Source organism: Carassius auratus, unplaced genomic scaffold (assembly GCF_003368295.1).
Source record: "Carassius auratus strain Wakin unplaced genomic scaffold, ASM336829v1 scaf_tig00215270, whole genome shotgun sequence".
NCBI classification, from domain to species: Eukaryota; Metazoa; Chordata; class Actinopteri; order Cypriniformes; family Cyprinidae; genus Carassius; species Carassius auratus.
In genome coordinates, this window is record NW_020528018.1 from 203,661 (window position 1) to 216,396 (window position 12,736).

The 12,736-nt window shown below is 38.4% G+C and overlaps 3 protein-coding genes across 3 annotated transcripts in view; 2 read left to right on the forward strand and 1 right to left on the reverse strand.

The window, feature by feature from the left end:
* Nucleotides 1-12,736, forward strand: part of LOC113094187 (cytoplasmic polyadenylation element-binding protein 1-like) — a 36,556-nt gene that overhangs the window by 3,188 nt on the left and 20,632 nt on the right. The window lies entirely within an intron of this gene.
* LOC113094186 (uncharacterized) lies at nt 261-5,629 on the forward strand. Its single transcript, XM_026259888.1, has 14 exons — nt 261-671; nt 1,200-1,298; nt 1,389-1,472; nt 1,593-1,655; nt 1,735-1,875; nt 1,958-2,294; nt 2,406-2,691; nt 3,186-3,419; nt 3,574-3,659; nt 3,836-3,940; nt 4,283-4,476; nt 4,626-4,790; nt 4,872-5,116; nt 5,427-5,629. The coding sequence occupies exons 1-14, from the start codon at nt 439-441 to the stop codon at nt 5,447-5,449; spliced, it is 2,295 nt and encodes a 764-aa protein (XP_026115673.1). The 5' UTR covers nt 261-438; the 3' UTR covers nt 5,450-5,629.
* On the reverse strand, nt 5,752-8,118 carry LOC113094189 (uncharacterized). Its single transcript, XM_026259892.1, has 3 exons — nt 7,581-8,118; nt 6,551-6,805; nt 5,752-6,388 (listed from the first exon to the last, which is right to left on the reverse strand). Exons 1-3 carry the CDS (start codon nt 7,614-7,616, stop codon nt 5,879-5,881), a joined length of 801 nt encoding a protein of 266 aa, XP_026115677.1. The 5' UTR covers nt 7,617-8,118; the 3' UTR covers nt 5,752-5,878.

Sequence of the window (12,736 nt, forward strand, 5' to 3'; positions counted from 1 at the left end):
CAGGTGAAAGGGACAAATTTAGCTGTCTAGCCCCATAGACTCCCATTCATTTTGCACTCATGGCGATCGCCCTCAGTGGAACTATGGTGGAACTGCAACCAAAATTCGGTACAATAGGACTTAAAGGCAGGGTAGGTAAAAAATGTATAAACAACTTTCTTCCAAATTTGTTTAAACTTTCTATATATATCAATGCATAATTAAAATGTAAGTACTCTGATAAAAAGAGTATAAAAATCGAGTGACTCTAGGCCGTTTAATCTGTATTAAACACAGCTCATTATTTCCATTCGGCACGAAACATAGGATTGGCTTAGGCGACTGTCACTCTCTCGCAACCATGGCAACCACCCTTTTGCCACACATGACCTGCCCACTTGCGCGCGCACGTTTGATTTGAGAAATTCAAGAGGCACGGATCCTAGGAATACCAAAACAATGGCAGAGCAAGCAAAATTCACAGTACCTTCCTATGCAGTTACTGAAGGCAAACCAGGCAAAAAAAGGAAGACCGTACCAGTACAAGAAAAGGCAATGAACAAAAAGTCTTTGGATAAACAAAGAAATAAAACGCGAGTTAATATCGGCGTGGCTTTCCAGCGATGGCGAGAACTGAGGGAACTCAAGGGGCTGAAAAGTGACTCCTTGATGGCTTTATTTCTGCTGGACAGGTAAATCTTTCTTTTTGTATTTTGATCATACATATTTTTTTGTTTATTTTTTCATGAAGCATAGCTAACATAAAATTACTTGGTGAGCCGTAGTAGAGACGATAAATAATCTCTAGGCCTAGCTCAAGATGATAGCTATAGTGTTGAATTGTGCATAATTTTGCTTTAGATAACTAAATACATGTTTAACAGATAGTAGGCCTAACGTTACTCCGCATCTAGGAACTTTTCTTAGAACTATATTTACCCTCTGTCTAACTCTTTTACCATGTTCACCTGTAAGTTTACCTGTAGGTTTTTTTTCGCCTTTGTTTTGTTTTTATATTCTGTACCTATGTTCACTGCTGTCTTTATCTTGTATCTGTGTGTGTCGTACACACTTTGTTGTATGTGTGTGTTATTATTTTGTGTCTGCAATGCAGTTGTGAGTTGATATTTGAGTGTATGTTACTCTGTTTATCTGTAATCAAGACATTTTATAAATGTGATGTAATTGTTGTGTTGATTTGTATAATTTTTTTTTATTAGTTATGAGAAAGACATATCAACGTCCACACCATCGAAAAGTGGATTTACAATGGCACCACCACCTGTATCCACTATTGTCTCGGAGTCGCTTTCTGACCGGTGAGACTTGTATGTTGTGTCGTTCAGTGAACGAGTGACAGTTTTTATAACAATCAACATATTTATCTGTTTTTATTGTCATTTTTCCAGAGATGATGACTTCTCAGTCCCTGGAGTTGAAGAGTTGGATAGTAGCAGCGTACAGGATAAAAACATTCAGGAATTAGATGCAAGGTATTGATTAGTGAGACATTTGTATACATTTTTTATCAAACTTCACTTTATAGTTATTGTCTCCATCATTACTTCAACCAGTGATGGTGACCTAAGATCTTATTTTTTATCTCTCTTTAGTATGTCATCACTGGATCTGGATGTCATCAGTGAAGATGAATTTAACAACATTAAAAACTCAGTGTAAGTTGTTGTGTTGACTGAATAGATGTTTTAAATTATATTGTTAGATTGAATATAATTTTCCAATTTAACTACATAGTATCGATTGGGAAGATGACACCTGGTGTCCTGATATGGAGACAAAGTCTGTGTCATCATTTGAAGAAGACGAAACAAAGGAAATAGATACAGACTATGATGACAGTGATGATGAGGACTATATCGCACATATTTGTGTGCGGTAGGTTCAATAATGTATGACTATTATATTGAAGTTATTCATATGTTTGCTAGATATTTTTAAAATATTTGTGTTACAACAGGACTGGCGGTGCACTGAAGACTCCGATTTGTCTGAATTCCCTTCAAACAATTAGTATGGAGGACACTGTGCACGATGCTGAAGACAACTCCCAAGACCCTACTATTGCAGACATACATCCAATCCCAGAGACTACTAAAATCATGGTTGAGGATGACATAATTGGCCAGCCAGCATCTATAACATACCACAGTTGTCTGAAGCTGCTTGCCGAATATCTTGTTCTACCTGTGAACATGTGTACTGCTAAGGACACAAACACAAATGCAGAGTGTGGGGCACATAAACCATTTGAGGTCAACATCCATTCCAGGGGTACAGCTGCAATTGTGGAATGGGTGAGTCTGAACTTTGTGTGACTGTATTGATAACATGTTTTGAACAATTTCAAATGTTTTAGATGTGTAATATAGGTTAAATATATATATTTAATTGTCTTTCTTTTTCAGATATGTTGTAATGGTCACACTGTTTGGAAATGGTCTTCACAGCCCAATTTTAAATATGGAATGCTTGCTGGGGACTTTATGTTGGCGTGTAACATACTGCTGTCTGGCAACAACTATGCCAAGATTTCACTTCTCTTTAAATTTATGAATATGAGGATGGTGGAGAAGTCATCTTTTTTCCGAATACAAGACTCATACTGTGTGGACACCATAAAGGAATTCTGGAAGGAGAAGAGAGCTGAAATCATTGCCCAACTACAGTCCAAAGGGCCTATTGTGGCCTTAGGTAAATTCACATACACACACAAATAAACAGGATATCTATTAAAAGAGAGTACAGAATATTTCAAAAGATGGTCGTTGATCTACCATGCATTTACAAGAGGCAAGGTGTGAATGATGACTAAACCTCATAGAATGTGATCCTCAGATTTGTATGTATAACCCTCTTTTTACACCTTGCCTCATGTGACCCTATTGACTCTAAGGATGGCAGTGTGGGTCAACGACAATCAGCACCACTGTCAAGGTGACAACCCCACTATAGGTGAAATATCAGTAACTAAACATCACTTGGTAAAATGGAAACAGACACTTTGATGTATAAATGTTTGTGTTGTTTGTTTTACAAAATCTTCAATTAGTAAAAGATACCGGCCTTATACAGAGCTAATCTCATCTACGGTTGCCCAGTGATTTTATGCAGTTATATACTGTATGTATAAAATGAGTATGTCATTGTTGAACAGTATTTAGTTCTTTTGCATTCCCTTATAAAAGGTGATGCTCGGATGGACAGTCCTGGATTCTGTGCACAGTATTGCACATATTCAACAATGGAAAATGAAACTAAACATATAATCAGTATGGTCAACATCGACAAGAGGGAGACCATGAGGAACTCTGTTGTAATGGAGAAAGAGGCCTTTCAACAGACCTTCGAGGCACTCCGTCAAGAAATAAACTTGACTGAAATTTGTACCGATGCTCATTCTCAAATATCAGCTCTCTTCAGTAAGTATCTTTACTATAGTCTTTATGGTTTTTGTAAAGCACCCCAAATTTCTGCACTCATTACAGACAAAATACATCACTCTGATTATGACATGATATTGTTTTGGGTTATTTTGGGTGAGTATGCATTAAATTCCTAGCTTTTGTCCTCCAGACAAAGGGAAATACAGAGACAGCGGAGTCCACCACACTCTGGACGTCTGGCATGGGTCCAAAAACTTGAGCAAAAAAATTCATGCAGTAAGTATAATAAATCCGCATCAGTAATCACATTTCATCTGATCACAATAAAAACTTACATAACAGCACCCTTCCATACCTTTTTATTTCTATTTTAAATATATTATTGTTTTTTTAATCCTGTTGACATAATCATAGTTTACCTAATACAAAAGAATAATTGTTTATGCATCCAGGCAGGGCAGCAAAAGGGGTGTGCCATTCTCCAGATGTGGAATAAAGACATCTGCAACCACTTCTGGTACTGCTGTAAGACGGCCGATACCTATGAAGAGTTTATTGTGAGTTTTTTCTTCTTTGATATATTTTTCATTTTCATTATTTAGAAAGAGCAGAAATTGAAGCATCTGTTTTCATAAACTAATCTAACTTATATAATCACCCGTTTTGGTTTATAGGTTTAAAAATGAAATAACTGATATAGTGGGTATTTATTGTACAAATGTTGTGACATATTATGTGTATTTGTTATTACTTTTGGCATTCAATTACATATATAATGCTTTAGTCCATCACTTTTTAAATCTAAAAATTACAAGTTTTTATGCTGTTTGTGTAAAATCTTGTTGTGACTTGTTTATGCAATTAGAATTTGAAATCTGTTTGTAAATGTTTTACCACAGGACATGTGGGTGGGAGTCCTGCACCATGTCACAGGAGAACACACGTGGGCTCTTGGTGAGTGTAAACATGGCCCCTTGCTGGACGACAGAGATAAAGAATTGATTGAGAGTGGTTCAGTGGCACATGAGAGGCTGGCTGAAATTATTCTCGATGAACGCTGGCTGAAGGTCGTCCCCAAGTATCTGAATTTCAGGTACATAAGCAACTTTATATAGCTCTATATTGTAAATGGTCAAATCAACTATGTGAAAGACATTTTACTGTAATTGACGTCGATATTACATGAACAAGATTATTATAAAAAAAACATATTGTATGTATTTTTATCTAATGTGCACTCAGGTCAACTGCAGATTTGGAGTCGTTTCACAACCACATACTGATGTACGCCAGCAAGCGCTTCAGCTTTTCCCCACCAGTTTATGCTGCTCGTACCATGCTGGCTGGCCTCGATTACAACCATCATCTCCATAGACCAGCCAGGAGAAAAGCTGATGGCACAATTCAGTAAGTTTTGAATTCTTTTTATAAAATAAATGTTACATTGTACACTTTTCACTAAGCTGATACACTTCTCTATATTGTCAGGTATGGCAAGGTGTACAACAAAAAGTCCAGGAAGTGGAGGTTATACTCATTGAAGGTGGAGAAGGACTACAGCTACATCTCTGACCTACAGCGTGCCATCCTCCTTCGACGGATATCAGCTAATAAGGGGATTCCTAGAAGCAGAACCAGGAGACCTGATGATCCCCGTCAACATGGTGTACTGTCTGGTGCACCTGCTCCATCAACACAGGAGCTATTGCAAATTCAAGTCAGCAGAGGGTTAGGTGAGTTCTTTAAATACTGGTACCTCTAGTAGTACCAGCTGTTTTATGAGCTATATGGATTTATTGGAAAAAAAATTAAACTTTATTATCCAAGACAAATGTAGTAGTAAATATGATTTTGGCATACTAAGTAAAAAAAAAAAAAGGTGTATAATAACGATCATTTATGGCCAAGCTAAACACACAATCAAATAAAACTGTTCTCCCATAATAGATTATATATATAACGTTATAATATTTAACAGTAATGTCTTTGTTTTTGAAATGTGGTAATCATGTCAGAGAGATAATTATTATATTCTTTGTATAGGTCAATCGCTGCCGAAACAATGAATAATCTCCACAGGACCATAGCTGATGTGATGCTACGTCCCAAGTCTGACCCATCTACCAGTCAAGATACCTCTGGAAACCCAATGTCTTATGTGTTATTGTTGATTGTGCTAATGTTTTTTATATTTGTGATTATAGTTTCTAGCTTTAGTAATACAGAAATAAAAAAGTGACATTCTACATTTGGTTGTCGTTATTGCAGAAATAATACATAAATTTAGTTTTGTAATCAAATGTGGTTTCTATTGCAAGTGTAAAAAAGAATTAATTTATCATTTTCAGTATTTTTTTTTATTTAAAAATAAACGAAGAAAACAGTATACCAAACAAAATAAATAATTTTAATATTGTACAATGTAAAACACAGAAACTATGTACATGTATTCATCCACACAATAGATGGACAGTTCTCTAAAGCACTCTAGACTCTTAGACTCTACTAGGAATAAAACCTCTGTACTGTTGCAGTGGATCAGGATAATGATCGCGTATCTTCCAGACGCAGCAACTTGGTATCATGACTCTGTGACCCTGTCCCAATGCTCCATACTGCCACACTACAAATTGCCTGTATGCTGCATGATGAAACTGTCTATTACTTTGTCCTGGTTCTGGATTATCAGTCAATGCTCGAATGTCATTCCAGATACGTCTGGCAAGGCGCAGAACACCCTCTTCCAAAATGTAGGCTTCCATGTGTGGCAGTATGGAAATACAATAATCGGGATGTTGTCCACAGCACTTTTGTTCTACAAATGTGGCCATTCCTCTGCACCGCTGGCAGACACACCAAGGGGGTTGCCCTGACACAAGAGGGCCTGGTGGAGGAGCATTTTCTGACATCCTTTCCAGAACATCAAACATAAGACTTGGGTCACGCGTCAGGCAGAGCTCCAGGACTTGATGTGCTTGTTCCAGGCTCAGTCCTCGAATTCTGGCCTGCAATGGAATATATAATTACAAATTATATAAAAAAATGTAAATATTGGTGTGATTACACAGAACATTTGTCAACATGATTCAATTTTTTATTTTATTTTTATATAGCTTCGTGTTCTCTGAGATGACTTGTGTGCACATTACACTCCAGATCATATATACCTGTTCACATGCCCTTGTTTGAGCTTGAAGATCCAAAACTCGACGCAGGTCCTCTTGTCCAAGAAGTGCTCCTTGCCCTGCACTTCGACCACCCCGTCCTCGGCCTCTACTTCCTCGGACCCTAGTTGCACGGCCTCTTGCACGACCTCCTCTGCTTCGCCCTCGACCCCGGACCTGTCCTCGAGCTGACGATGCGGTACTTGTCTCTGGAGTGTAGTCTTCATCAGAGTCAACAATGCTTTCATCATGGAAACTCTTACATGCAGAACAACGTATATGTTATGAATCTTACACGAAATTCATCTTCATCACAGTGTAAATGATGGTAATGGAAAAACGTGTATCATGCAACCTGTTTGTAGCTTTGCCTTATAGATAACTAGCTCGTTAGCGAATCAAAAAATATATATTTTAAACTTTACCAATATCAATATGCTAGCTTGATAGTGAGTACTAAAATACATCTTGTTTGTTTATCTTCATAATTATAAAGTTATTTTTATTACATGTGATTCTGACATGATGTCACTACATGCACTGTGCTCCTTCCTCTCCGCTCGTCTCAGGTAAATAATGCGTCTTCCAGCTCAGTGGTCGGAGTCGCGCGTTCATGTGTTTTGGGGGCGTGGCTTTGGAAGGAGCCCAGAAGGGAGGGGGTGGAGTGAATGGAAATAATGAGCTGTCTTTAAAACAGTCGTGAGAGGTCTACAGACACTCGATTTTTATACTTTCTTTTTCAGAGTACTTACATTTTAATTATGTATTGATATATATATAAAGTTTAAACTAATTTGGAAAAAAAGTTTTTTATACATTTTTTACCTACCCTGCCTTTAATAGGGAGTGGGAAGACTCGCTACTTCTGCTACTTCCTTAGCAGCAAGGCACGCAGTAATGGCGGCTCTGCTTTACTTCCGTGTTTCGCCGGATTACTGTATAAAGTCTGAGGTATAAATCTCAATCTGTTACTCGAGAGGAAAATGACATGCTTTTGTCCAAAGCTCTGTCTAATCCAGAGTAACCCTGTTACCGTTGATGTAGCCCACATGTCCTCTGTAGTACACATTCTGGCCTGCCGCCCTGGCCTACTCCATCTTCGGCCATGCAGCTGCACCTTTCGTTGAAGTTGGAAAAAAAATTAGGATATTTTATCAATTTTGGACAAAATATTATCCCGTGGCCAACAATAATAATATCATAAAATTATGATAATAGATTATGAGCAAGGTAACAGAATCTACAGTTTAAGGCAGTGACTTGTAAGCACACAGCACAAGACGCTTGTATGTAAAATCAACCAAGACTTTATTGAACTACTCTAATACACACAAACTAAACTAACGAAAACACACAAACATTAATTCAAACAGTGACAGAGAAAAGTGATTTTATTAATGGAGGGTGAATGGAGTCCCAAGCGTCTAGCGTTAGACACTATTTCTTGACCGCAGCCTGAGAGAATCAATCTACTAGCACTTCAATCTTTGTTTTCTTAAAGGGGGGGTGAAATGCTCGTTTTCACTCAATATCCTGTTAATCTTGAGTACCTATAGAGTAGTACTGAATCCTTCATAACTCCAAAAAGTCTTTAGTTTTATTATATTTATAAGAGAAAGATAGTCTGTACCGTTTTTTCCCGGAAAAATACGAGCGGCAGGAGGCGTGACGTGTGGGCGGAGCTAAAGAATCACAAGCGCGAGTAGGCTTTTGCGTTGAGAGCATCTGGAAACTGTGACATTACCGTGAGGAAAGAAAACATCATCCAAAACAAACCATGGCTAACAGTCAGATTCAGCCGTATATTTATGATCCAGAATCAGATCCAGAGGCTGAAATTTAACAAGAGCAGCAGCAGCAACGACTACAGCAGGACGTCTCTATGTAGTATGTATTGAAACTGTATATATTTGCTTAGCGGTTTTGGAAAATGACTAAGTTCCACTTTATGTCGTCTTTTTTTTTAAGGTGTACATGTGGAAAGTGCAGTTTGATGCCAACATCGCATGTTGTTTACTTGATAAGCTTAAGCGCCGATAGCTAAGTTAACAACACAGAGATATTTGAAGCAGTTTTACTCACCGCCTGCGGTTCCAACACACGATCGTGACCCTTTTTCGTTGGGACTGCATTATCCTTAAGAAATAAACGATATGCAAATCCGGCGTCAAACTGGGCCTTGTTTGTAAAACAAGCATCTTCGAAATGCAGGGAACAAACAAAAACACTTGCACAACTCCGTTGACGCTCTGTAAAAATAAACTCCATCCACTGGTCCCTTAATGCTGTTTTTTTTTTTTTGGTAATCTGTGCAGGGTTGTCTTGCCCTGGCAACCAAAAACACACTTCTTTTGTGACATTTCGCTCTCGCTCTGATCGGTGAATGTCTCTGCTCTGCTCTACGGGCACGCGCGCGCTCTTCCGGGAGAAGTTCCCTTAGGACCCATATAAGGAAATTCCGCTCCATCTAACGTCACACAGACCCATACTCGAAAAAAACTTTCCGAAACTTGTGACAAACCGGATTTTTGTTCCAAAAATACTCCTTCAAACATACAACTTAATTTTTGAAACTTTGTCCATGTTTAGCATGGGAAACCAACTCTTTAACAGTGTAAAAAACTCAGTATGCATGAAATAGCATTTCACCCCCCCCCCTTTAATAAGATTTGCACCAGTTTCATCTAGAATTAGGAGATATTGTGTACTTGCATTTAGATGCTCCTGTGGGCGCATTGCAATCTAAATGATCCCCCTTACCCAACGAGACTTAGGTCTCTGCAGAGCAAAAGTGGGCGTTTATCACCATATGGGTGTTTTCAAACTGCTGGGTGTTTCTAAATCATGCAGTCTAAATGATCCCCCTTACCCAACCCCACCCCTAAAGCTAACATCACTATTACATCAACCAATCATGTATCATGGTGTAAAAACACCCTGATCTGGTAACTCCCATTACATTCCTGCAGAGACCTATACTTGGCTGGAGACGGAATCTCTGGCACTGATTGGCTGGCAGTCGGTCAATGACCCGTTCTGAGGGACAGCACTCTTTTGGGATTGGTTGGTTGGCTTTGCTGGGTGGCACTTCATTTGCGAGACTTCCTGGATTGTGGGTTGCAATGCAACAGAGTTTCTGAAAAGTCTGGAGCGACTCTGAGAGGGTTTTCTTTGACGAAGTTCAGTGAATGATCTTACGGAAGAGTTGATGAGTTTTGAGTGAGCTCTTGGTGGTTTAAAGAGTACACGCTGGACGATGGAAAGGTCAGCACAAAACATTGGCAAGAGCCAAAGTCACTGCAAGCAGGGCAAAAAGCAAAGCAAAAACTGCTTGTCATTGGGTTATAAGTGTGTCCATCTGACCCGTCCTTCTTAGTGTGGCAGCCAATCAGATATTGTCTTGGGCGGGACCTACACTCCGTTCACTGGTTTTTGCATGTAATTAGCTTAATGTCCACGTGATCGCGTGTGCCCAAACTCCTGAGAGTTTATTTAAAAGCTTTAATAAGCAAACTTAATAGTTTAAATATGGTGCATCCTACACACATCTACTTTATATCCAAATTCTAGAAATCATTTACCCATCAAGTAGGTACCAAAATACATATACTTCCCATAGTTGAGGTGGAAGTAAATAAGGATTTAGCCGTGAAGTTTTTAACACACAAAATTAACTTGAGTAATATAAAGCATGCATAATACAGAGAATACACATGTATGAGGCAACTTCTGGTGATTAGTTCCTATAACTGAGGTAGAAAACCCTATGAATAGGCTGTAATGAAAGTCAAACACACAGAAAGAATTCCATGGGTTATATAAAACATACATGATACTTAAGATATATGTGAGGTAAATACTGGTAATCAATTCAGCTTATTGGAAGCAATTTTGAGACCGTTGTTTATATTAAACCACAAGTGGGTTAAATTCAGTCTATTGGTTTTGGAGACACAAGTCTCTGGAATTTGTAGCTTCAGAAAAAGGGGTGTTCCCTTGTTTAAGGTTTGTGATGATCCTGGGCCCTGGGCCTTCGTTTTTCTGATAAGGCTGTGGATTTATGCGTTGGGGTCACCACAGGGTTTCTTGACCATTTGGTCTTAAGTTTGGGGAACAAAGAGAAATCTTTTCCTGCTGTCCTGGCGTAGCTGGTATGAGATTAGACAGGCACAGAAAGGAAAGGGGGGGGTGACATCTCCTTTAGCCATCTCGGCACCATGACTGTTTTATGACACAAAAATGGTTCGATGGAGAATCGTTCAGATCTGTGGAATGCGGTGTTGGGTTCATTTAATGAAATGGACTGTTCAAGTATAATCCTACAGGGAGAATAATCCTACAAAGAGAAATCTTTTCCTGCTGTCCTGGCGTAGCTGGTATGAGATTAGACAGGCACAGAAAGGAAAGGGGGGGGTGACATCTCCTTTAGCCATCTCGGCACCATGACTGTTTTATGACACAAAAATGGTTCGATGGAGAATCGTTCAGATCTGTGGAATGCGGTGTTGGGTTCATTTAATGAAATGGACTGTTCAAGTATAATCCTACAGGGAACTTTTTCTCTTTGTCTCATTCATCAATGGTAACAATGGTCTGTGTTTGCTTGGCCTGAGGTAGCGCCTGATTTAACGTCTGACTTTCCGCTTGGCATTTTCGGTTAAAACTTCGATTGGGCTATAAATGTCTGGAATAAAGTGTTTCAACCCCTTATTTAAAAGTTCAGTTTACTGTTTTTTTAACCTTTAAACCAATCACATTTAATTTTGAGGTAAGAATTCTGGGGCATGTGAATGAGAGCTCAGAAAGTGCTGCTTGCCCGTTCCGCCATCTTGCCGAATCCCCTCGTTAGCCTATTTTTACAATAAACTGCTTCTACGGGGCCACAACATAAGATACAAGGTAATGGGGCCTTTTATACATTTTCGTGTTTCTTTAGAAATAATGAATGGACAAATGGAGTCTTTAAAGCTTCAGATGTAAATTCGCTGTAAAAGTGACGCCAAAATGAATGGGAGTCAATGGAATGCTAACAGCAGGTGGGGGTCCGCTAGCCAATGGCGGCACCCAGGGATGCTTCAATAAAATACAACTGTGCACAACCGGAGGCTGCAGTTTTAGCACCCCGGCCATAGGACCCTAGTTTTTTGTGACAGCACGATCTACCGAACTGGATGATATAGAAACAGTTGCAGTTTCAGGACCGCAGTTATAAGACCCAGGTGGTTTAGTTTGTACATACATAATTTGAAATACAGTTAATCTCATGAGTATTTTTATTAGATTTTATAAAATGTGTTTTTTATTCAAAATACATCAGAGGTTAAATTTAAAAAAATTACATATATATACATTTACAATATATATACATTTTTAAACATCTGAAATAGTGAAGTCTTAGTTTCTTGAATTATACTGACTATATTGATTAACCTCCTTAAGTTTAACTAATTTGCTTGTTATCAGGTAAAATAAAATTGGAATCAGAGTATGCAGTCACTAAATGATATAGCCAGATATTGTAATGGTTGTAGAGAGGCAAGACAAAACTGGAGAATCATTAAAGAATGAATTTATTGACATTTATATAGAGAGTTTAACATGTTCAACTGAAAGATATATCTCTGATTTAACACTTATGAAATGTTTTTGAGCTTTTTCACATTTGGCTCCCAAACTCTGGAATAGTCGTCCTGATAAAGTTCAGGGTTCAGACACATTCTCTCTGTTTAAATTTAGATTAAAAACACATCTCTTTCGCCAAGCATTCAAATAATGCATCTCATAATTTGTGACTGCAGTTGTATCTAAACAAATGCGCTTTCTTATTCTTTCGCTTGAGTTAAATGGGTTAATTTTACTTTGTTGGAGCAGCAGCTATGCTAATGATGTCTCTATTTGTTTCTCTGTTTCTGCTGGGATCTTCATCCCGTGGTAACTAGGATTTACACAAGCTCCAGTCTGGATCCAGAACACCTGAGAAGAGATGATGCTGACCCTCAGAGGACCTCAGATGATGCTAACCCTGAGTCAACAAACAGAACTAGCAAATATTGCTACAAGTGTGACTGCATCATATAATAATTGCTGTTAATAATGTTCATCGTCTGGCTGACTACGTCTTGTATTGATTTTTCTGAAAAGTCGTGTCATATGCACATAAACTGACAGTAACCAATTTTAAGCTACTAC